This window comes from Zeus faber, assembly GCF_960531495.2.
Source record: "Zeus faber genome assembly, chromosome: 15".
In the NCBI taxonomy this organism is placed as follows: Eukaryota; Metazoa; Chordata; class Actinopteri; order Zeiformes; family Zeidae; genus Zeus; species Zeus faber.
The window spans coordinates 19,157,858-19,183,341 of NC_137194.1; the positions used below are offsets into that span (position 1 = coordinate 19,157,858).

The window sequence follows — 25,484 nt, forward strand, 5'->3', positions numbered from 1 at the left end:
TCAAATATAGAGTAATTGTACCAGATGATTAACTTGTTTGTACTGTAAATGACTGTTGAGATTCTAGAGCAATGGAATTCATGGACATTGTTACTAGTCTTGACTTTACCCAAAATGTGAAGAATGACACTCACAAATACATTAGAGCTAATTTTTTACGAAATGTAAAGATGCTGATGTTATTTGCAGGTTCTTTTTTCTGATCACTCCTGTGTTTTTTTCAATGTCTCTGAATTCCAAGTAAATGTTCAGAGCCTCGTAAACATACTTATCGCCGTATTGACTGCAATGCTTGGTCTATACTGGCTGAATATTTATCTGACTGTGGTGTGGGGATGGTGTGGTTTGAGCAGCCATACCTGACCTGGATCTAGGTAATTGGGGACCCAGGATCAGAGTGGATGCATACTTGTTGCTCGTTGGTTGGTCTAACGAGCATCAGGTAAAACCCCCATCCCCACACACACTGAGAGAGGAGCACTGTCATGACCTGTGTCCATCTGCTCCAGGGCTCATTCTATCAAGCCCACTCTACACATTAAACTTGTGTGTTTTCTTCCCCTTCGTCAGTGACTCTGTGCCGGAGGGCCCTAAATACACCACTAGGATGGTCTGCGGCAGGCTAAACTGCCACCCACATACATGACTCCTGTAGTGCAAATTCCGATTCCCTTCATAATCTTACAGACAACCTGAATAGTGTTGTGGCAAACGAGGGGGCGTGGTTCAGCCACGTCTGCAAGGGACAGGGCTGGCTTGGCTCCATGGCGGCACAGATTACCGGGTCTGCGCAATCAGTCTTTTTAGCACTGATAGGTCAGACCTCCAGAGGCCCGCTGCATCCCCCCCAGGACCCTGGCGGGAGTCGCTGGGACCCTGGCCGTGCGCAACAACCTCGAGGGGGCCGGCCGAGGCTCCACCTCACCCTTTGGTGCTGCGGGATGCTGTCTCCCCTTCCCATGCTGTCCCCTCTCTGTCCCCTGTACCTCCCAGGGCGGTGCCACAGCAGGCCCCCAGACAGCTGCTGAAATGCCTGGGCAGGGGTGCTGGTGCTGCAGACGACCGGACCACGTTCGGCGGGACTGCCCCATAATGGAGATTGGACAGGGGCTTCAGGTTGCTGGCCCAGCGAACCAGCGACCCAAGTCGGGGTAAAGAAGGGGGTAGACATCAGTCTTTGCTGGACTCCGGCTGTTCTCAGACGACGGTCCAGCAACTCCTTGTTTTACCCGGGGCATTGTTGGAGGCATCATGGCTGGAGATTCGGTGTGTGCATGGGGATATTCGCACATATCCGGTGGTGCAGCTTGAAATTCTTTACCAGGAGAAAACCATAAGGTGAATGCTGCAAATTAGTTCCCGCCTGTCTCACTCCCAGATTTTGGGTATCGATTGGCCAGGGTTTGACACTTTAATGAAGGAGGCTGGGGGAGTGCGCTCACGGTCAGTAGGGAGATGTGAGCGTTGTGTGGCGTGCGGTGACGCTGAGGGGTTGTTAGTGAATGCTACAGGGTCAGGAGCAGAGGAGTCCCCACTGAGGTCTTCCCCAGTCCCAGTGGTCTCCTCCACTGATTATTTTCCGCTGGAGCAGTCGTGGGATGATACCCTTTGCGAGAGGCCTTTGAGGGTGTAGTTAAAATGCCGTATTAATGCGCCCAGACGCTTCGCTAACTCACCTCTATTTTTCGCTGATTAGGGACAGGTTGTTTCGAGTGAGCCGTGACACTCAGTCAGGAGAGGAAATATCCTAGTTGTTGGTGCCAAAAGCCGCCGGGAAATGGTTTTCCAGGCGGCTCACCATAACCAGATGGCCGGTCACCTCAAACACGATAAAACTCTGCAGGTGATAAGGCCCGCTTCTATTGGCTGGGCATATGGGCAGATGTGCGCAAATGGTGCACCGCGTGGCACCGTTCGAAGGCACCGTTCGAAAGATTTTAACACATTTTGTGTTAATCCTAGTGTATTATGCAACCCGTACCCCTAAGTACTGCCTGTGTATTATGTCCAAAAGTGTGGCGCAGGCTCTGTTTCAGGTCATCTCCTGAATTGGGATTCCGAAGGAAATCCTGACCAACTGGGATACTTCCTTTATGTCACGTACACTTCAGGAACGAGTTATTGGGAATCCGCTCAATTCGGACCAGCGTTTACCATCCCCAAACCAATGGTCTGGTGGAGTGCGTAAATCAAAAACTGAAAAATATGATTCGGAAGTTCGTTCACGGCGATAGCCGTAATTGGGATAAGTGGTTGGACCCCCTGTTGTTTGCGGTGCAGGAGGTTCCCCAGGCCTCCACAGGATTTTCTCCCTTTGAGCTCCTTTTCGGCAGGAGACCCCAGGGTGTGCGAGACCTAATTAAGAAAACTGGGAGGAAGGTTCTAGCACCAGTTAGAACAAGATACAGTACGTTATGGACCCAAGAGCAAAGCTACACACATTGGGACAGCATTCACTGGACAATTTGCTCCAGGCCCAGGAACGGCAGCGTCGCTAGGCAGAGGGGCCCGACGAATTTGCACCGGGAGACAAGGTGTTTGTGTTGCTCCCTACATCCAGCTTAAAATTACTTGCCAGGAGGCAAGGGCTCTTCATGGTGACACGGCAGGTTGGGGAGGTCGATTATGAGGTTGCGCGGTCAGGAAGGGGCAAGGCAATGCAGATCTATGACCTTAACCTCCTGAAGCAGTGGAAGGAGGCAGCGTCTTGGTGTCTGGACACCACGTCCCTCATACACCACATACCGATGCGTTTACCATGCCCCGGGTCGACGAACTCCTCGAGCGGTTGGGCACGGCTCGTTAGTTTCTAATACTGGATCTAACCAAGGGCTACTGGCAGATTCCCTTGTCGCCAGAGTCCAAGGAGAAATCGGCTTTCACCACTCCGTAGGGGTTGTACCAAGTTGTTAGGGGCCCCAGCCACCTTTCAGAGACTCATGGACCGGGTTCTGCATATACTGCCACCTACTTAGATTACGTAATTATTCAAGTGAAACTTGGAAGCAGTACATGCAGCATGTGGGTGCATTACACGAGTCCCTGAGGCAGGTGGGGCTCACCGCCAACCCTGAGAAGTGTGCGGTTGGGCAGAGGAAGGTATGGTATCTGGGGTACCACTTGGGTGGACGACTGGTCCGTCCCCCAGATAGATAAAACAGTCCTCGCAGTCCGAGACCCAAGACCAAGAAGGAGGTAAACCGGTTCTTAGGGTTGGCAGGTTACTAGAGAAGATTTGTAGCCGACTTTTCGGCTCTGACTAGCTCTTTGTCTGATTTATCTCGAAAGGGTGTGCCAGATCCAGTCCGGACGGAGGTGTGCCAGCAGGTGTTTGAGAAGGTAAAATCAGCTCTCTGTGGAAATCCAGTGCTGGGTACACCTAACTTCTCTCTCCCTTTCTGCTCGCAGACTGAGGTGTCGGACAGAGGGCTAGGGGCCAGTGTGGTCTCAGCAGGTGGGGGACGTTGACCTACCGATGCCGTACATCAGCCGGAAGCTCTCGGAGTGGGAGTCCAAGTACAGCACCGTGGAGAAGGAGTGTCTGGCCATCAAGTGTGCGGTCGGCGCCCTCAGGTACTACCTCCTGGGGCGCCCTTTCACCCTCTGTTCGGACCACACCCCGCTGCATACCAATGCGCAGATCACCCATTGGTACCTGGCTCTTCAGCCCTTGAAGTTCAAGGTGATCGGCCGGAAGGCTCCCCGGCCTAAATCAGGCAGCGGGGTTATGCGGTAATGATGGGCCATGGTTAAGCCACGTCTGCAAGGGACAGGGGTCTGCCGGTACATTTACCAGGTCTGCCCATTCAGCCTCTTTAGCGCTGATTGGTCGGACCAGGCTCGGAGAGTTTCATATATGGTGCCCTGTCTTTCAGTGGGGATTGTGTGGTGCATGGCGTCAAAACGCCTGTGGTCCAAAGGAGGACAGAGAGAAACAGACTCTAATCATCCCTTTTATTTTATGTTCCTGTTTTGCCAGCGAGCCTTTGTGTTATAATAATTAATAAAATTCTCGCCATATCGGCACTGTACTGCCAGAACAACTCTGTCTCCCTCCCTAAACTCGTACATATGGGCAGAGACTCCCACAGTGTCTTACTCAAAAGGCTTGACCCTGTCAATCCTCTTACAACCAGAAAATGCACTCGGGTTAAAACAGCACCATGGTTTTTAGATGACACCGGTGGACTCAGACAGACCTGTAGAAAACTTGAGCACAGGTGGCGCATGAAAAAAATAAGTGATTTTTCGCCTTGCATGGATCGAGGGTTTTAAGAAGTACAAACATGCACTCTCAGCTGCTCGGACAGCATATTTATCTCACTTGATTAACAATAATAAAAATAATCCACAGTTTCTGTTTGATACTGTTGCTATACTCACACAGAATACCCATGCCAATAGCTCTTCATTCCGTGCTGATGATTTTCGGATTTATTTAACAAATAAGATTGACTCTATTAGAGATAAATTCACTGGTCCACACTCTTCTCAGAATGATGGCTATAAACTCTCTAATGCTTTGATGGATGCAAGCACTGTGACTCGGACCAACTGCTCTCCTTCAGAGTATGAAATAATTTCCCCTGGGACCCTTACCAGCCTGGTAACTGCTTCCAAATCTACAACCTGCATATTAGACTATACCGCCTAATCTTTTTAAAGAACTGCTTCCTGTTTTAAATAGTCATATTCTTGATATTATCAATAAGACACATTCTATAGGCTATGTGCCCTCAGCTTTTAAAACTGCCATTATCAAACCACTGCTCAAAAAACCTAATATTGATGTGCAAATTCTCAATAATTACAGAACAATTTCCAAACTACATGAAAGGGCTGTCCCTGATCAACTTACTATCTACTTATTCAACAACAATCTTGTAGATACAGTATAGTTCAATCTGGTTTTTGGTCCCATCATTCCACTGACACTGCCTTGACCAGAGTAGACAATGAGCTACTGATTACTGTTGATTCAGATTTAACATCATTGTTGCTGCTTCTTGACTTGAGTGCAGCTATTGACACTGTGGACCAGAGCATAATTTTAAGCCGCTTGGAGAAGCACATTCATTCACATTTATCAATAAGAACTCAAGGTGTAAGTAACAATAATACAATCTCTGAGTTCTCTGAAGTAAATGATGTACCCGAGGGATCGGTCCTTGGCCTTATGCTCTTCTCTATCTACTGTATTGGCATCCCCTCAGGGACATGATTTGCAAATATGGTGTTAAATTTCATTGCTACTCTGATGATACACAGCTATACTGTTTGTACCGGTAAAGCCAAATGACCTTTTCCAACTGCTAAAATTAAAGACATGTCCATCAGAAATTTAAAAATAGATGGGTATGAGCTTTCTGCTATTAAATGCTGATATCACAGAGTCATTAGTTGTTAGACCAGCCAAATATGGGCATTTGTTGGAGAATTTGAGTGTTAATATCACTGGCTGTATTATTCCTGAAAACTTGCCCGTCAAAAACCTTGTAGTGATTTTTGATTCTCATCTGACATTCCACTCTCATATCAAGGCTATTAGGACAGCATTTTTTCATCTGATCATATTGCTAAATTCAGATCAATTCTCACTGTGCGATGCTTAAACTGGAACCCATGCATTTGTGTCCTCCAGATTTCATTATTGTAATGCCCTTTTCTCTGGTCTTCCTATTTGTTTGTTAAGAATGCTGCAGCTAGAATCTCGACAAAAACTAAAGAATTTGATCATATAACACCCTTCTGGCCTCTCTTCACTGGCTACCAGTGCAAGCTACAGCTGATTTTAAGGTTCTTCGTTAAACTGATAAGGCCTTGCATGGACTTGCACCACCTTACTTATCTGAGATAATTATACCATTAACACCAGCACGCCCTTTTCGCTTTCTCGATGCTGGTCTCCTGGTCATTCCCTCAGTTAACAAAAAGTCAGTTGGTTTCAGAGCATTTGCCTACCTACCGTGCCCCTTATCTCTGGAATGCCCTCCCAGTACACGTCAACAAAGCATGAAATTTAGATCCAGACTGAAACACTGATGTTCTTGTGTTTGACGTACATGGGCCAGACGTGACCGTCAAACAGACCGGGCGGGTCTGGCACAGTGTAGTTCCTTGAGCACCTCCTCTTTTTGCATTCTTCATATGGGATGGAAATAAAATAGCGTTGGTTCAGTACGTCGATCAAAGGTCCGTAGGTGTAAAGCAGAAAGCCCTCCACACACATCATTACAGCCTACCCTAGAACATAGAACTTAGTTGAGTCCATCATCTTTTCAAACAAAAAAAATATTTTAACATTGATGTTTTCAACGTGGTTGTTTTGTCTATATTTTTGTTTTTTTTGCAATGTGCAGGCATCTCTTTGGCTTTGTTGTTTTCACTTTGATGTTTTTGATCGTTGTTGGTCGTTGTTTTGTTGTGACTTTTTGTTTGCTTGCTGTATGTCTACTCCTGTGTGTTCCTTTGACTGTGAAGTGAATGGGGATCACGCGCATGGTGATTCTACTCTTTAAATGAATTTAATTTAATTGAATTTTCAGACTTGACTTTCTGATATTATGAATGATAATAATACCTTATATTGTGTTGACAGCTACCATGAGAAGGAAGCCTAGTGGGATTGACTCCATCAGACACAAGCCCATAAGAAAATATAGAGCTATACATTCCAGAAAGCTTCCTCCTTCAAGGAAAGTAAATCCTAACTTTTCTAATGGAATTATCAACTTATATCCTGCTCCATGTGTAACACCAACAACAACAATTCTATTGATCTACTTGTATGCTCACAGCGAGCAGAGAGTTCGGGCTTCGACCTTGCTGGTGGACTGGCTCCTGATGGAACTGGTTTACCTTTAAACTCTCTCTGTTCCACAGTGGGAAGTCCAAACTCTGCTCCAAATGTAGTCCAAGTGGATTTCCTATCCAAGACCACTGCAACAAAGTGCTGCCACAGTGATGGAGGAAAAGAGCATTTTTTTAAATTACAAATACCTGTTCCTGCTTCAAATGTGGGGGGTGTTCACAGCGTACCTACCCAATATGGCTGAAATAATGAAATCAAGTAAATACAACCAAAAATCAAGATTTGGTACATACCTTTCAACATCTCATTTGATTTGGGTACATGGGGGATACGCAAAAATTACCTTGTTTATTTTTTCAAATGGTGGGGGGGTTATTTGAGTTTGTGATAAAGATGAGACATCTGCATGGGGTGGAATAAAAAATGTGTATGTGCTGTTTGCGAAATTGTGCTTGTATAGCTTTAAATGTGTTTCACTGTGAGCAAAGAAAATACATTTTATTACTCATATGGTATTATGTGTGTGTGTGTGTGTGTGTGTGTGTGTGTGGGGGGGGGGGGGGGATGTGCGACCAGTAAGTTGTTATCATTGCACAATAATAAAATAAAGCCGTTGATAAGTAAAAATGCCCCCCTAACCTAAAATTGCATATTGATTACAAGCTCCACAGAAAAAGAGAAGGCTTCAGCCTCTCTTCACCCAATGATCGGTGCAAGATATATCTATGCGCCCTGTCTCTTTAAGGACCTGCATTCCTGCAAATGAATATCCCAAGGTGTTTGATGGGTTTCTAGCCTTTCAGCAGGTATTGACCAGATGGTACTTTGCAGGGGCAGGAGAGAGTCCCCAAAGAAAAACCAGGCAAGGAATTCAATCTAGACCATCACTGAACCTGTCAAGACATAATCAGCAGCTGAACAGTCAAATTTCACAGTAATTTTGGATGAATATCGAGGTATTGATAATTTGGCAATATTTTGACGCTGACTATTGGTGCTTTCATAACATATTAACACTGAAGAACCACTCATTAGTAATGTGGATATTATGACCAAGTAGGTAGAGGCGTTGATCAGAACATCTAGGACGGTCTATGAAGTTCAGAAAATGACTGAATTGCTGTACTGTACTGATAATGCGAGGTAAAGATGATGGATAAATACCGACCCAAAACAAAAGCTTTATTCCTTAATTAGTGTGGCATTATTAACTAACTAGATTCTCTGTTTTGACACCAAGTCACACTCCTTTGTTCTCAATTTGACAGCACTGAGCAGGTGTACAGGCAGCCCTGTCACAAACTCTTTTATGCTTTGTTTCCCAAAGCTGCATATTTTGCATTGCATCTCATGTCACCGCAAATGGAAAAGCTAGATTCATATAGTCAATATAGCGATGCGACGGGGCTCACATCACATGCATGACTTCCCCAATTTAAGGGGAGGAAGGACTCTTGGCAAATTAATGTCATTAGGGGAGCGAATTATGAAGTAATGATGGCTCTCTGGACAGTGAAGCAAAATTACTGAATGCAATCCGACTTATTCAGTGGAGGGAAATTAAACATAAAGGCAAATATGTACAAGGACTTGGGCTGAATTAATATAAATGGGTATATTTGTTTGTTTTTGTAAATGTGTGTGTGTGTGTGCGTGTGTGTGTGTGTGTGTGTGTGTGCGTGTGTGTGTGTGTGTGTGTGTGTGTGTGTGTGTGTGTGTGTGTGTGTGTGTGCACGCATATTCTTACTATAATAGTAAGAATATAAGTAATAAGAATATAATATACTGTTGGCGTTCTGAGGTCAGATGTCTAAAAATTCCACAAAATTCCAAACACATGAGGAAAGCTGTAACATGTTCAAGGCAATGCATTAATTCAGACACTGACCCTGAAAAGCCGCAGGATGTTGGCCACCATGATGGACACAGAGCTGGCGGAGGCTCCGATGACGCCCACCACCCTCTCTGGCTTGGTGATGATGGGCAGCCCCCCGCTCAGACACTTAATGTCGGTGGAGTCCTTCTCGATCAGCGCCTGGACGAATGTGAGCGACTGCTCCAGGGCGTGGGTGTCTCGGGAGCAGGTGTCCAGGATACGGGCCCCAAGCGTGATGTTGGGCAGCAGCTCATTGTCATTGTTGATGCGATCCAGGGCGAAGAGCATGGCCTCCAGCCGGTGGATGCCCTTCTCCTTCTTCAGCTCACCGCAGGCCTTGCCATCGTTGCCCCGGGCATGCACGGGGAACAGCCCGCCCAGGGAGATGTCCCCGTCGATGCGGATGGAGTTGAGGTGCGTATGGCCCGGCGGCTTGGGCTTGGCCGCCACCGCCATCGGCGCCATGAAGAAGAAGAAGAAGAAGGAGAAGTGAAGAAGAGCCACAGAGAACCACCGCCAATGGTGGCTCCTTCTGTGTGGGCCAGTCCACCGTCCATGAAAGTTCTGAGAGCTCTGAAAGACGCCTAGCGCAGTCATCCTGAAAGGGCTAAGTCTGCATCCGAAACAAATTAAAGTCCTTTGAAAACAGAAGTGAAGGGTACGCTCATACACATGCACGCACACACGCTCGCATACACACACACACACAACGCACACACAGCCCCGAACGCATACGAATGTCCTGAAAGTTGGCTTACGATATTCTTGAAAAGGAACGTGGTGTTCAGAAGTCTCTTCTCATGTTTTTCCACTGCTTTGAGACCACCTCAGTAATTCTAATTAGCTACCCCTCTCCCTCTCCCTCTCTCTCTCTCTCTCCCTCTCTCTCTGTCTCTCTCTATCAGTCTACCTCACGTGTTCTCTATCTCGGTCTTCTCCTGAATCGGAGAGTGGTGGTTAGGGATGAGTAGTGTGCGAGCAGCGAGCAAGTCTGCGGAGAGCCATCTCAGGAGGCATTAGCAAGAACAATGGTGAAGCGTAAGCCCCTGCTCCTCACTTCTCCTGCGCTGCAGCTTTCTTCCTCTTCCCCAGGAAGAAGAACAGGAGGAGGAGGAAGAGGAGTTCGTAGCACCAGTGAGTCAATCCAATCCAGTGATCGCGGCAGGTACTGGCATGGCCTCCTCCCTCCCCCCGAGGCTGAGTCCTGCAGAAATAATAAAGTAGAGGAGGGAAGAGTCAGACACTGATGGAGGAGAACAAACAAACAAGCGAGCCCCAAGGAGAAGAATGGAGGAATGAATGGAACGGCATTGATTTGATCAGCGATATTGATTCCTCTCCTCTGCTGGGTGCATCTTATCTGGAGGGAGGTTGGCCTGATATCCATTCTTGGTCGCAAGGTTTTTGGCCAATGACTGAGGTGTTATCTCCCCTGGTGGACGCCCGTCGAGGGACTGGGGCTCCCCATCTCCCCCGCATTGAAAACAGTCGTTTGGATGCCGCATCAAAACGTTCCGAAACCCGAAATAATCAGTAAACTAAACCAAATACTTTATAGGGAAAACTCCATCACTGCCACCCGTGGTTCAGATGCTTTCAGAGCAGAGCTATGAATTATTCCTACACGCCCCGAGCATAACTGATTCACTGCATCTTGGCACCGTTCCATCGGCTTCACCACCCGCACGCTGCCCCGCTTGTGCTTCTGCTGAAGCCTCTCCGCAGGCCGCCGCCGCCGCGCCGCCACCGCCACCACCACCGCCGCAAAGGAACAAAATGCTTACGCAAAATGTTGATACGAAATTAGGAGCGTGGGACTCCGGTAATTGGAAACCTCTGTCGAAATCTCTCACCTCGACTTCCCCTCTCTGCTCTAGCGCTCAAGTCAACAGTTGGAATGAACAACGGGGCTTTTCCTATGTGTGTCTGTTTATGTTGTGTGTGTGTGTGTGTGTGTGTGTGTGTGTGTGTGTGTGTGTGTGTGTGTGTGTGCGTGCGTATGCGCGTGCGCATGTTTTTGCATGCCAGAAGCGAGATAAAAGCGAAAGTATGTATGACCGTGTGTGGGTGTACTCATGTGTGTCTGTGTGTGACTGTGTGTGTGTGTGTGTGTGTGTGTGTGCATGTGCGTGTGCGCGCGCACTGCTATTCTTTCACAGCGCCGGACTAATAGAGCGGTGGAACTGTGCCCAGTGGGAGAGACGCCAGCAGCTGATTCTCTCCCTCCCTCCCTCCGTCTCTCCCTCCCTCCCTCTCTCTCCTCCTCTCCCTCAATTGACCGTAACATCCATAGTCAATCAAGCCCTTTCTCTCATGCCACTCTTCCACGTTAACTCCACAGCCTGAGCAGAGCAGAACGCGGCACTGGCGGAACTGGGATTACTGAGGCATTTATTTATTTATTTTTTTTAACCGTTATTTCTCATTCATTTCATTTCATTTTACGGGAGCTGAGGGTGTGAGAATACTTTTTTTTTTTTTTTTTTTTTTTCTTAAACCCACCTCCTTTGAAAGGTTGAGTAGGATTTGCAAACACAAATCTCACTAAGGTGGAGAGTGAAGGCGCCCAGAGATTTGCCTCAGCTTCATGTATAATAGACATCGGCGCGGTCTGCCACTCACGCGAGCGGCGCCGCTTCCTTTATATTTTGGACGAGGAATCAAATAATAAAGATGCCCCCTGCATTAGAGCTGTACAGCGGCCGTGCCTGCCGCCCTCGTGCCACTGCTCCCCTTCTCTCTCTCTCCCTTTTTTTTTTTTTTTGTCCTGCTGGGAACCAAGAGGAGATATTTATATCACCCTGCGTGGATCATCCCCCTAAAACACAGCATCTATAATACATGAAGGCCTAGCAGCTCGAACAAAACATCTTTCTGGGGGAGGAAAAAAAAAAAAGACAGAGGGAGAAAGAGCGGGGGGCGGGGGGGTTACAATGGCACAGTTTTTTTAAAAGACAACGGAGGAAGGAAGGAAGAAAGAAAGGAGGAGGGAATAAAAGAAAGATGCGTCATCGGGGATGAAGTGGAAGGAAAAGGATGGGAAGACGTGGGCCGTCGGCGGTCACGGGATTTTCAGGGAAACATTTGGACAAAAAGCTGCCGGAAGACGAAAAACGCCAGCCAGGGACACTCGCGACAAGATGCCGGGGGGAAACAGCTCTTTAACTTGAGGACGTCTCTCCACGTCTCCTCGGGGCGGCGCAGTGATAAATAAAGGAGTCGTAAATGTAGAAAACATCGCTCTTCCTCATTTTAACAACCTTTTTTCAAAACCTCCGCGCCCGACATCCCAGTGATTAGAAGCTCATCCATCAACACGTAGGGTAATTAAGCCGGACAAAGTAAGTAAAGGAGCAAAGCCGGACAAAGTGCTTGGCCGGCGGACAGAAGGACAGGGTGGGGCAGGTTATTATAATTACAATAATAAACCCTGACACCGGCGGGGATTAGGACCAGCATGCTCTGCGGCTACTTGGTATGGATGGCTGAGAAACACCACGTGCACTCTGCGTGCACGTCGGCAGCCCGGCCAGATGTTAGAGCCTCAGCGCCCAGATGGGAGGAGAGGATAAACATCAGCCGTCTGCGGAGACGAAGAAGGTGACGGGGTTCGGGGGTGTGGCGGTGGGCTCGGAAAGGGGTTTGGAAAGGTGGCGGAAGGGGGCGTGTAAGGGGCGTTGAAAGGGGTTAAGGGGGTTTGGAGGTGGGTTGGGTTTGAAGGAGTTTGGGGGAGGGTGCTGGATTAACACACTGCCACAACCTCATCCACAGCCACGGGAAGACCTCACTGGACGGGGTTTTGAGATTTGATATGGGAGTACGAATTACAAAGCAATTCCAGCTTTTTATTAAACTTTTGTAAAAGTTAATTTAATTTAATTTATTTATTATATATAAATCAAATTAAATTGTATACAAACATTTGATGTATGCATTTATTTGTGTATCACACAAATACCATTTTTCTAACATGCCAAACAAGCATCTCGGAGTGTCACCCTCTGCAGAGCCTCATAATGGCGCCCGGCACTAATAGCCCTGTCGGCGTGTCTGACACTGATGGTGTAAATCCGACAGGAAGCCCCTATTTGGGAGTCAGGCTACAGCAGAGACACTGACACCCCCAAACGGCCAGCGGGATCAAAGTGGAAAACACAGATAAAGTCCTGAGTGGAGAGGAGACAAAACCGTGGTCGGGTCAGTATTGACGGCGGAATTTTTTAGTGAACAAATGCTAAGCGGTTGCTTCTTCGAATTGCTCATCAAAGTAATTGAAATTTTGACATTCTTGCACATGGTCTTGACTAAACCTCCAGAAGGCAGAATTAGTGATTTTCTGGCTCTTTTTGGCATCAAACCGAGGACTGTCTTTTTATATATATATATATATATATATATATATATATATATATATATATATATACAATAAAGGGATTTTGGAGAGAGATAGCAGTGACAGATAATGGAAAAAAAGCAATAATTCACAGAGCATCCTCTCTGCGAATAATCATTATTATTTCTGCCTCGGTTTATTGACGCTGGAAGTAAGGAATGCATAGTGTGGAAGCCCTGAAGAGGGGGAGGGGTGCCAAGCTGCCAACGTCGAAGTTTAGGACATTATAAGAACTTAGTAACTCTCTCCACGGGTGCGTTTACTCATTAGCTTCCTCCTATCTTCTCTTTATTGGATTATTGGAAGAGCGCAGATATTACATCAGTGAACCAGCTGATTTCGCAGGCGGTTGACAGTTGACCAGCACAAAAGAGTGGCATCTCACATGTGAAAGGGTTTTGGAGATGTGTTCATTTTAACACACTCAAAGGTATTAAGAAATCTAATGTCTGGTTTAAATTTGCTAATGCAAGTTCAATTTATGCTTTAATAAATACTTTATTTATATAGTCAAGATTGTCCACAGCGAAGCCATGTTTAAGGTTGTTTTTATAGTCAAGTCATATAGTCAAGTTAATTTATATACTGTAGCTTTTCTTTACAGTCAAGTCAATGTACAGTTTATTTATATATACAGTTGATATAGCCAAGTTTATTCATAAAGTGAATTTAAGTTTATGTATATATATACTGTATATATATATAAAGCCCTTCATCCCTGTAGTTACACTGAGGATAGTTTGAACGGTGGTGGATGTAGAGGGGAACACAACCAGGAAATTAAATAAAAAAGTATGAGATTTCAAAGTTGAAGGTTCATTCTTCACAGTATCCATCTGCATAATTCTCTGTTTTCCTCCATCACTCCATTCCCTAAAACTCCATTATCTGTTTCTCCACCAGGGATGTGTATGGATATTAGGGGATTAAGGGCAGCTCCCGTGCACTCATTAGCAGTTTCTTCACGCAAACAGTTATTCCCATTAACAAAAACGAGCGTCTCGCTGGGCGGAGAAGCGAAAAGATGTGGACGAGGGGGAGAACTTGTCGCCACGGTAACAAAGTAATGTATAACATTTATCGTGTTTTCTCAAATATAAACCGGTAGTCGAATAAAAACCAGGCCTTTAATAAATGCCGGGGGCGTGGTCTACACGAGCAAATAAAAGCCTGCCTCAAATACAAACCAGGGAAAAACTGATCGGAGCTGCAGCGCTGTTCAGGTACGGTGCTCCGCTCCCAAACAAAGCAAATAAAAACAGTGTGTTTTTATTGGAGATGTATTTAATTTACTCCATTTCCTGCTGCTGCGTAGCAGATCGCAGATCGCTGCTTGGGGCAAATGCCCCGCTCTGCGCACTCTCGCTCTCCAGCGCTACAAGCAGGAAGTGGTCTTTCAAGGCAAACTCAGAAAACTGTCATTCCCTCCGTCGACTACCACCACAAGTGCAGGGGGGTAGCTCCTAAGTCTCTCGTTTTTCACCATGCATGTGTTTGCATGGCATGGCGCCCAGACCAAAGTTTTATTTAAAATTCATACTAAAATATGATCAAATATAGCTAAACAGAGGGAATATATAAAAGCTTGCCTTTAATATAAACCTGCTTCCAATAAAGCCCTAGTACCCTCTGCAGTTGAGGTAAATAAAGGCCCCAGCCACTATTTGACTAAATACAGTATACTATCTATTGGAAGTGTATACAGTACAGTACTTTGCCAAATTCATTTGAAATATCTATTTTGTACCATCTCCTGGAATATTTCCATCACATCCATATGACACTTGTTTTGTAGCTAAATTATTTAGCAAATTATAAATCTATAAAAAAAACGATGGATCTCTGGGGTTCAACACAAAATCATGTTTTTACAAATTATCTTATCTAGGAATGTTGACATCGAGAGGGAAATGTAAATAAATGTAAATAAATGTAAATAAATGAAAATAGCAGGGGATCCAGGTTTAACATCGGTTAAGCGCTTGCATAACGTGATGCAACGTTATGCAAAATGAAGACTGAAAGCGTTTTTGTGTCTCCTTCCCACTTGTATTGGCACGTATGTAGAATGTGAATTATTGATCCTGCGTGCGGCGCTTTAATGCTCTGCCAACAAGTGCCGAACATGGAAGAGGGGGGGAAGGGGTCTATAATCTGTGTTTGGAATTCAAGGGTTTAAGGGAAGGAAAATTGTGAGTTTGTGTCTGTAACAGTGCATTTCTTTATGTGTGTCTGTGTGTGTGTGTGTGTGTGTGTGTGTGTGTGTGTGTGTGTGTGTGTGTGTGTGTGGGTGTGTGTGTGTATGCGTGTGTATGTGTGTTTTTTTTTTATGTGTGCGTACGCATGTGTGTGTTACTTTATGTGTGTGTGTGCGTGTGTGTGTGTGTGTTTCTTTATGTGTGTGTGTGTGTGTGTGTGTGTGTGTGTGTGTGTATGCGTGTGTATGTGTGTGTTTTTTTATGTGTGCGTACTCATGTGTGTTACTTTATGTGTGTGTGTGTGTGTGTGTGTGTGTGTGTGTGTATGCATGTGTATGTGTGTGTTTTTTTATGTGTGCGTACACATGTGTGTTACTTTATGTGTGTGTGTGTGTGTGTGTGTGTGTGTGTGTATGTGTGTGTTTCTTTATGTGTGTGTGTGTGTGTGTGTGTGTGTGTGTGTGTGTGTGTGCATCCTGAATCCACCCACTGCCCACTGTGACACAGACACACACACCCTGCCACTAGCATCACTAACAGGTCACATTATACAATTTTAACAGCAATTCCAAATACGAAAAAGTCCAGACTTTTATGCATGATTGTGTATAATGTGTGTCTGTGCAGTTACAAAATGGCTGAAGGGTGGAAAAACTCTCAGCTTTTTGCAATACTCTCTCTATATACTATATAAATATATACAGTACTGTATATGTTTTATAGCTATTTTGTTTTCCACCCAGGTACACACAGTATATGTACATATTTTATGTATATACATCTCCTTATGCAAACTTGGAAAATTTCCTAGTTTCATCAGAAAATTATTTCATAAAGAGGATTATTCATTCAGTATTTTTGGGGGGGTTCATTGCATATTGACACATTTTCCATAAATGTTTTTGTTAATTTTAAGGGGTTTGTTGTATTTTGCCTTTTTTATTTTTCAAAAATGTTTGTATATTTTTAGGTATATTGTATGTTGCCAATTCTTTCAATCTTTTATTGTTAAATCATTTATTATTATTATTGCACCTTGTTTTGATTGTTGCTGCAACACCACCAGGATGAATAAAGTATCTTTATCCATCTAATATTAGCGTATATTAGTATTTTATCTATCTAATATTAGGTTGTTTAAAAATGGCCCACTAAAGGAAATATTCTGGTGGACGTCTTTCTTCCATATGACCAATCTTACCTTAATATTTGAAAAGCACTTTATGAAAAAAATTATTGTAGACAGTCCCTCCCAATCCGCTTGCTGTAGTTCCCAAACATGTCAGAACAAATACTAATTAATTAAAAGTATTACTTCGGTACCGTGGGCAGGTCTTGTCCTACAGATACAGGCACAGGCATGGAGTAGGGAGTGACGTGATGTTGAACATTTTTTTAAATTTGATTTTGAAAATTATTACATTTTTTTCAAGTTTATTTTTTATGTTAATGCTAATTTCGGACAACATGTCTAAAAACAATTTTTTAAAAGACCTCTCAGAAATCGAACCCAGTGAGGTGGAGCCGCATGTTGAGCTCTCTCCCAGACCCATAAATCTGCCTCCAAGTGCAGCTCCCTAATAGTGCAGTAATGGCCTGATAACACTGACGTGCACGCTCTGGGATGTGCATGTCACCAATTTGTCACAGGCCCTGAATGAACCTCCATCAACAGGATATACTGTATATAAACCATAGAGAGAAATGGGAAATGAGGCCACATGCGTCAGAGCATTATTTGGCAAAGAAGAAACTTAATACCATATCTTTATATACCTATATATATATATATATATATGTATATATATATACATACACACACACACACACACACACAAATACATACCTATATATCTACATATATATATATATATATATATATATATATATATATATATATATATATATATATATATATATATATATACGTATGTGCATACATATATAGCCTGTGGCTCCCGGTAGATGAGCTGTCACGCTGTCAGAAAGGGTTTAGGGGTCAGGGCCATGCTCGGATGGATTAAGTGGGATCCTTCTCATGAGAACATGAGTGGAACCTCGCTTGTCTTCCCACACATGGGACACATTCCCACAAAAAATAAAAAAAGATAATCTATCTGCCGCTGATTGTGTCAGTCTGGGTGGTTGTAAGGTCAATGCCTAAAAGAATAAACTCAACTTTATAACAATAATTTTCATAATTTATTTTTCCTATTTATTTTAATCTATTTATTTATCCATTTGATTTGATATATTTCATGATAATAGCGATATCTCCGTTAATTTGTCCATGAAGTCTAATTTTCAACCACCTTTTTGGAGCTATTTACACATAATGTTGAATGAAAGGGTTCTTGTTGCCAGTGGAGCGGTGGTTGGAACCATTATCTCCACAAGCGACAGTCAATTCAACTAAATGAAGAAAGTGCATGGGGAAATAGTAAAATGGCAGATATCAATTCATTTAGAAATGAAAGGATCTTTTTTTATATGGACTTCAACAAGTGAGTTTCATTTCAGGTCTATTATGTGAGTTAACTGAATGAAAACCAAGCGTAGTTTATCAATGCTGACAATCAATACATATGACTTTCATGTTAATCCACCCTCCAATTCACCAGTTTTTTTTGAACAGAGATCCAAATTAAACACAGACACTAAACACGTATTAGAGCGCTAACAGCACCAGCATATCGAACCAGGGAATATACTCTGTCCTATAATGATAATATGCTTCTATCAGCCATATTGATTTGAATAAGAAAAAAATGAAAAGAAGAAAAAATAAAAAGATCGAATTGTCCCGGTTTTCATTACAATTAAAATAATAAATAGTAATAATAATAATTATTATTATAATAATAAAAATAACTAGAGACATTATTACAAGGGGTCCAGATTAGTCGTGTTACGAATTACAATTTCAGTTTATATCGCTCCCTACCGAAACCAATTAGAAATGTCCGAGTTCACACGTGACGTATCGGTGTCGGTTTTTCGCTAATTCCCGCTCCAAATGTATAATCAAGTTATAGAGATACAGAACAAACTTGCAGGCAGCAATACACAGGGTCCAGGGTAGTCGGCCCTTAGTTATGGTGCAATTGTGGTGTGTTTGCCGCGTGATAAATAAAGAATCTTCTTCTTCTTCTTCAATTGGCGAGCTGGCTTTCTAAAGTCAAAGTGTTCAACACAAATACAGCCCGTAAACGCCTTATCATAAGATCCTTTAAATGTTGTTTAACAGAAGCTATGTTTTCGAGGTAATTCTGTTATTGCAATATAATCTTTTCCTAGAACATTATCTTTTATTCCACCAGACGTTTTCATGTCCAGATAAAGACTGGTTCCCTTTATCAAGCTTTCAGGGAGTATTTTAGTCTTTTTAATTGTCAGTCACGTCATGTCATATGTCATGTGCCCTTATAATGGCAACACATCTGGCTTTAACTATGACGTATAACATTTGCATCACAGTGCCATTCATGTTGAATTTGGCTTAATATCTACTACTAATTCAAATGTATACAGGGATATGGAGGAAAATATAGATGTAGAGGTGTAGTTCACACTCTGTTACTCTTAGATATAAGTTTTCCGCCCAAGTACAGTCATGTTACGAACTATGCACGATTCAATGTCTGTATGGTTTCCAGGCCTTATTACAATCACATTGACTTGCACCGAGTGAATCAAAGAAAGACGTAACTGGTCAGGGCGCTCACGCAGGTCCTCCGCTAGTGCATCGCTCCACTTCTTTGGTTTTCCTCGCAACAGGTTTAGGCAGTTTGCCTTTCCGCCTGTATGCAGGGATCGAACGGAGCGAAACGTGCTTGGAGTTTCCCAGCGCGGCGCAGGAATGGCATGATACGTTGATGGCGTATGTTAAATGTTATGCTAAATGTCCGTGGGTATGTTGGTTCCATGACATCCATAGACTACTGACGTCAATTTTTCTTTGACAAAAAAAATAAGGGTCTCCGCCTCCTTTGGGAGCTGGACCACTAAAAATCAGAATGAAACTAATAGTTTATCATACTAATTATACTTGTTTTCGGTGCTTACCATGGACATTTGTGTTGTGTCCCACTCGTTGCATAACACAATGAAAAACATAAATGATGCACCACGCGTCTGAATTCTACACTTATTTGTCTGTATGTGTATCAGTCAATCAATGTGTCGTTGCCGTGGCTGCTGCTCGTACATCACAGTCACTGTCTGACTCTCAGACAGAGCCACAAGCGTCGGTCAGAGACACATTCTGTCAGGTATCTTTCTTTAAAGGCTTGTTTTTTGATCTGTTATCAACAAGGTGCAATAGCGGTTTGATGTTTTGACATTTTAATCTTTGTAAGCTCACCATCTTTTGATTCTGTGAAACTTATAGAGTGGTGAGAGCATCTTAAAACTGACCGTGACCAGCTGGTGGCATTGCATTGTAAAGATGTAAGTTAAAGTGATTTTTATGTAAAAAAAAAAAAAAAATTATGTAAAAGTTATTTCAGTTATTTATCGGCTATTCCAAGATACGCGGACGTTGTTTTGTTGAAAAAATAAATCAATAAATATGGCAGAGAATGTGTCACAGTATGCCATTTAGCTGGCAGCTTGAGCTTGTGCACACTGACAAACACCTAATGTTTTCTTTCGACAATAAATACAAATCTTATATTACACCAGTGCAATCCTCGTGCTTTGTATTTACTAGTGTTATTACACAGTTTTCAAACAAATTATATTTCGGTGGATTTTTGGAGACAAAACATCATTTTCCGTTTGGTGAGGCGCTGTCCAGGGTGTTAAAAGGTGCCGTCACTAGGTGTGCAAAGTGCTGAAATAATCCTCCCCCATCCTGATGAAACCACCTATGGCCTATATACCTATCGCATAAGTGCATTCATGTACGCGTGCATGAACGTGCGGTACACTTGTGGGTTTGGGGGTTTGAAAATGTGGTTGCCCTACATTAGCCCTGTAAGAAACCGGAAGTTGTTTGTACAATAACGCAATAAAATCAAATATTGCTTTCATGGCATATTATGGAGAGGATTAGATATTGAAATCGCTCAATTAGACCAGGTGTTTGATGAGAGCCCAAAAAAAACATGTCTGGATAAAATGTTTGAATACAGACACCACAGAGACAGACGGGTGGATAAATAAAAGCCCCATTGGTGGTGAAACCCTTACAGCCGTGTAGAACCATTATAAGATAAGATAAGATCACACTTTATTGATCCCAGGGCCAGATTTGAATTCAGGACTCCAGCTCCAGTCGTTCAGCACTGTGAGGCCTTGGATGATGAATAACCTCCTCTCGGCTCTGTATCGTATCTACGGAGCAACGGCCGATTAGCGGCGTCGTGTCAAAGTTCGCTGTCGTCACCACAAACGGGCCTGCTAAGTTTCCTGTCATGTTTCCCTTTATCCTCTCTTTAATAAAGCGTCGGGCGTCTTGAATGAAAACGTATTTTCCGGGGCCGGCTGGCTTAAGCGGTTCACGCCAAAACACTGTAGCCGCGTCCTATGTTTTTTCCCCTCTTCATCTCCTCTTAGATGGATCTTCAAAGTCTCTCCCAGACCGCCTTTGGTTCAACGACATGGATTTAATCCAGAGACAAGATTTGAAGGGGGCGGGGGCGGGGGGGGGGTGATTTCGATTTTTTTTTTCTCCCCCATATAAAAATGTTAAGCGCGCTGGGCAGCTGCAGCCCAAGCAGCATGTAAACGGTGGAGCCCACCAAGCAGCATGGAACTGTGGCGTTAAGTACGAGCATGGAACCAAAACAGTGAGTCAAAGAGTCTTAGCATATAAGCCTTATGCCATCACTAATTGGGCTGTCAATGCGCTCTAGTACCTCCCGACTCGCTTTATTCCTAGAGAGGTGACGCTGTGTGTGGAAATAATAAAGTGGCCTAATGTATACCAACCGTCAGAGAGAGAGAGAGAGCGATGGAGTCGCAACGAGTAGAAAAATCAGCGTCTCAGCATCAAACACAGAAGTGATCCAAACACCATTCGAAACGTTCGGCGATCCAGCGACCGCAGAAGCCTTAAAGTTGGACCCCTTTGACGACCTTCAAAGACAGGGCGTCTCCAATCCCCTCTTAAGTCCATTCTCAGCAGAAAGCGAGGTTTAAATCCCGGCTGCAAGGCGCCGTCGGCAATCTGCACCGACCGGGCCGACGGCCGGAAGCGAGCAGGACGCCGTGAATCAGGCTGGAAGCCCGGGTGACGCCGGGATGATAACAGACTCATTAAGTGGCCTGTAAAGCCGCCCATCAATGGCATTAAACGGCCGACTGCATCATGACAAGGTATGTGCTAACCATGATGTTTGACACGGAAATGTTCTCTCAGACACAGGAAACTTGTCCGTCAAGCGAATACCAGTTCTCTTGCTAATTAGAAATCCATCAATAACCCAGTAATACCCATTTTGCATTTTTGTAGCTTGTGGGAGGCAAAAAAAAATCAAAAAAAACCTACTGTTTGACCTGTGGACACACCTCAAGCTCTTCCAACTCTCACACGACCCCTTTGAAGGACAAATCCCTAATTAAAATGTCTTTCACTGTACTGCTCTCTCTCTCTCTCACTCTCCCTCTCTCTCCCTCCCTCCCTCTCCTTGCTGCTATTTCACCCCCTCTTGTTGCATTGTGAATTTATGTTTCTCGCCGCTAAACACAGCCTGTTATACGCTTACATCCACCGTTTTATATCGCTCTTCTTTGCTCTGGTGTGACCCCTCCCACTCTTCATCCCATCTCTTTGACTGGGTTCTCCAGAGCGGGGGGGGGGGGGGGGGGGGTGAAATCCACGGTGGAATTTGGGACCTGTTAATTGATCCTTTCGTTATGCAATGTTTCTTGTGAGATCAAACAAGATGAAGAGGACGGGTTTGTTGCGGCAATGTGCTGGACGTCTCCGTAACAGCCTGCATACACGACCCCCAGCCGCCTAGCCTGCTGAGAGATAAAGTTCCAAGATCATAGCACAGTTTTCAGGCTCCTTTAGAGCAAGGAAAAAAAAACACGCAAGAGCAAGACGAAGGAGAAGGAGAAGAAGACTACCCTCAAATCTATCAGTAGCGACATCGGTCCCTTTCCCACATGGAATCCGCAACATTTATGGATAAAAGAATATCCGGCAAATGCAGTAGGTACTCACACACACTACTTTGTACTATTCACACATCTGCCTCTTGTACGGAGAAGTTCTGTAAGGCGTCTGCTCCCACATTAGATATTACAGTACGCAATGGGTCTGGGTTAGCACGTTATGTCCAGTGTAGATGCCATCATTCGGACAATCTGTCGGCAACGGACGTAGAATCTGATTTCTCACAGACGAGCGCTTTCGGTTTCCACCTCCCCCTCCCAGACCGATCCGGTTCCCTCCGCTGGTGGAGCGGGGACAGAGCCCGGGAGGTAACAACCCTAACCCAAAGTTATTAAATGACTGTGGTCATTTTCAACCCGTCCTGCACCCTCTACCTCCGGAGAAATAACGTTCTCCACCCATTCTGCCTCTCCCTGTCCGCTCGCTCCCTCCGGCTCCGCGCTCCGGTGCAACCTGGGAAGTGGCAAGCGAAGTGCTGGTGCCCGATGTCCCGGCACCGCACCCCTAACTGAGTGGCACTTTTAAGGAGAAAAATAATAAAATGTACTGCAAGAGTATAAAGACCTGTCTACATAGAGACTGGACGTGTTTCAGTTTCTTGTCTCCGCAGCCGAGCGCCACGCCTCGGATTGAAGTCGCACTTTTACCGAGGTTTTTTTTCTTCTTCCCAGAAAACGAATATATTTGTACGAAATAAATATTCGTAAAAACCCACTATTTGTGCTTTGCCGAAATTCGGGTTTAGCCCCACCCCGACATTACGTGCTTGTCCCGGCAATATTACTGCTTCCATTCCCACACACTTCCATTCACAGCCGTACCGACATTTTTCCCAAAAATTATACCAGATCAAGACTGGAGAGATTTACGGGAAAGACTTTGACGGAACATCGACACCGGCTCCTGTTTACACATTACACCAATACGGAACATTACCAGTAAATATACGTACGGATTTCATTCCATGTGGGAAAGGGGAGATAGATAGATAGATAGATAGATAGATAGATAGATAGATAGATAGATAGATAGATAGATAGATAGATAGATAGATAGATAGATAGATAGACAGATAGATAGATCGATAGACAGATAGATTCACAATTCCTGTGCCAGCCCTTTGCTGGCGGCTCCCAACTCCACAGACGTTTTGCATATAAGTAAAAGTAATTTCCAGAACCAGGTAATTTTGTTGAAAAATTAATGCAGGTGTTGAGAGCGGGTCCACCCCAGGTATTTATCATCCTGTGACAGCTCACCCAGCAGATAAATGATTCCCCCTCTTTACCAGGACAACCCGGGGAAGCACCCGATAAAGAATAAGGTCATTAACTTTAAGCACTTTGTGAGAGATGAGTAAAAAGAAATACGAGTTTGTCCAAAATATAGCGTCTCTGCCTTTTTAAAGAGGGATACCTTTCAGCTCAAGCTTAGTCCCCTGGAGGGAATATGTTGAATATATATATATTTTCCTTTAACAACACTAACCATGTGAAGGTATTGCAAACTTTATCAGAGGTGGACTTGATCCAGAGTCAAAGCAATGTGATAATCAACATTCAATATGGAACAAGAGGAAAACCTTCAGAGGGATGAAATGTTGATAGAAGTCATTTAGATTTGTTGATAAATCTAATATAACCGAGGAAAAAGTGCCGCAGTGCTCATATAAAAAGAAAACAGAAAAAATACAGGGTTTTTTTTAATATATGAGCACTGATGATGTACTGCCTCCGACCCCAAAATTCATCAGATTAAAAATTAGTGTAACCACAATTTGAAAATATAGTTCTCACAAAATATACCTCTACAGGAAGTTTTTAGGTTATTTTTCGTGTAGTGTTAGACAGAATTGGATGCCAGGGGTGGCATCGCTCATGAATAGTCATTGTAGGTTAAAACCTTGCCAAACGTCAGATAAAAGCTTTTTTTTTTTTACTGAGCTGAGGATTTCAAATTAAATTTAGAAAAATCCTTTTTTTAAACTTGTATTGCAGACACTGATCTGGCTAAATCAAAAGAGAGGAATCGCAGTGACTCACTCTTGTTGCTGGAGACTTTTAAAAAGACGCTGCTGTTGGCACCGTTTGCAGAAGATAGAACATTCTCTCACAACGATCAGTGATGGATACAGTAATGAAGGCCTTGTTGTGAGAGGCTGTACATAATTGTACAGGTTCTCTTCCCCCGCATCCCAGCTCAAAGCAAGGCATCACAACCAGAGAACAAGGGTCACAGGTACTAGACATATCATTAATCACAGGAGCGGTGGGCTTTGGCCCTGGATTATCCCTCTCTAGGGGGAAAGGGAGCGAATCAGATCCCCGTAGGTGCTGCCGCGGCTATGGAGAAAATGTCAGTCTGCTAAGTCCTGATATACTCTGCTTCTTTGAGGCAATCTGGAGGGAAGATGAAAGGGCCGGGGCCTTGATTTCAGTTCAACAAGCAGGTGAGAGGAAAAGAGAACAGGTGAAAATCAGAAACGACTTCCACCAGCCGTCCGTCCCCCGTTGGGAAGAATGGCAATGCTCACGTGGAGGCAGTGTGTGGATTTATAGAATGAAGGTCAGACTGTTGGGGAGATAGCATGCGACATGGTTTTCCTTTTGGAGCTTGCATTTCAAATCCTTTAGCTCCTTACTCCCTAAATATACAGGAACAAGGAGGTAGAAATGGTAAAATATCCAGTTAGGTTATGCTTAAAGACCTGGTCCTAACTCTGGACCTGGAACTAGGACATTAAGTGAGGAGTACCTGTACATTGTAGAGCAGAGCAACATGGGAAGCTTTCCAGGGAGCTTGTCATCAAAATAATTACATGTTAAAATTCAGCATTATTTAATTGATAAGACATTAACACCCTTATGCTAGAATGCACATGTGCACCGCAACCCTGAAGTTATCCGGACATTACCCAGAGGAGCTGTATGTGTGAACACAAATGTCCGAATCATTTGGACAATAAGGGACTTTACCCAGCCAACTCCCTAGTACAAAGTCTGTGTAATGTCAGATTGAGCGGTATGTGTGAACAGAGGTAACTGTCCTGTGAACTGTGTAACTGTTGATTACGTCTCTGT

The 25,484-nt window shown here is 44.1% G+C and overlaps 1 protein-coding gene across 1 annotated transcript in view; it reads right to left on the reverse strand.

The window, feature by feature from the left end:
- LOC307241111 (metabotropic glutamate receptor 4-like) overlaps positions 1-8,748 on the reverse strand; it is a gene marked incomplete at its 3' end in the record, with an annotated part of 141,841 nt that extends 133,093 nt beyond the window's left edge. Inside the window, exon 1 of the mRNA XM_080015117.1 lies at positions 8,700-8,748. Within this exon, the coding sequence (XP_079871243.1) occupies positions 8,700-8,729 (30 nt within the window). The 5' untranslated portion in view covers positions 8,730-8,748. The remainder of the gene's footprint in view (positions 1-8,699) is intronic.
- Positions 8,749-25,484: the final 16,736 nt, after the last annotated feature.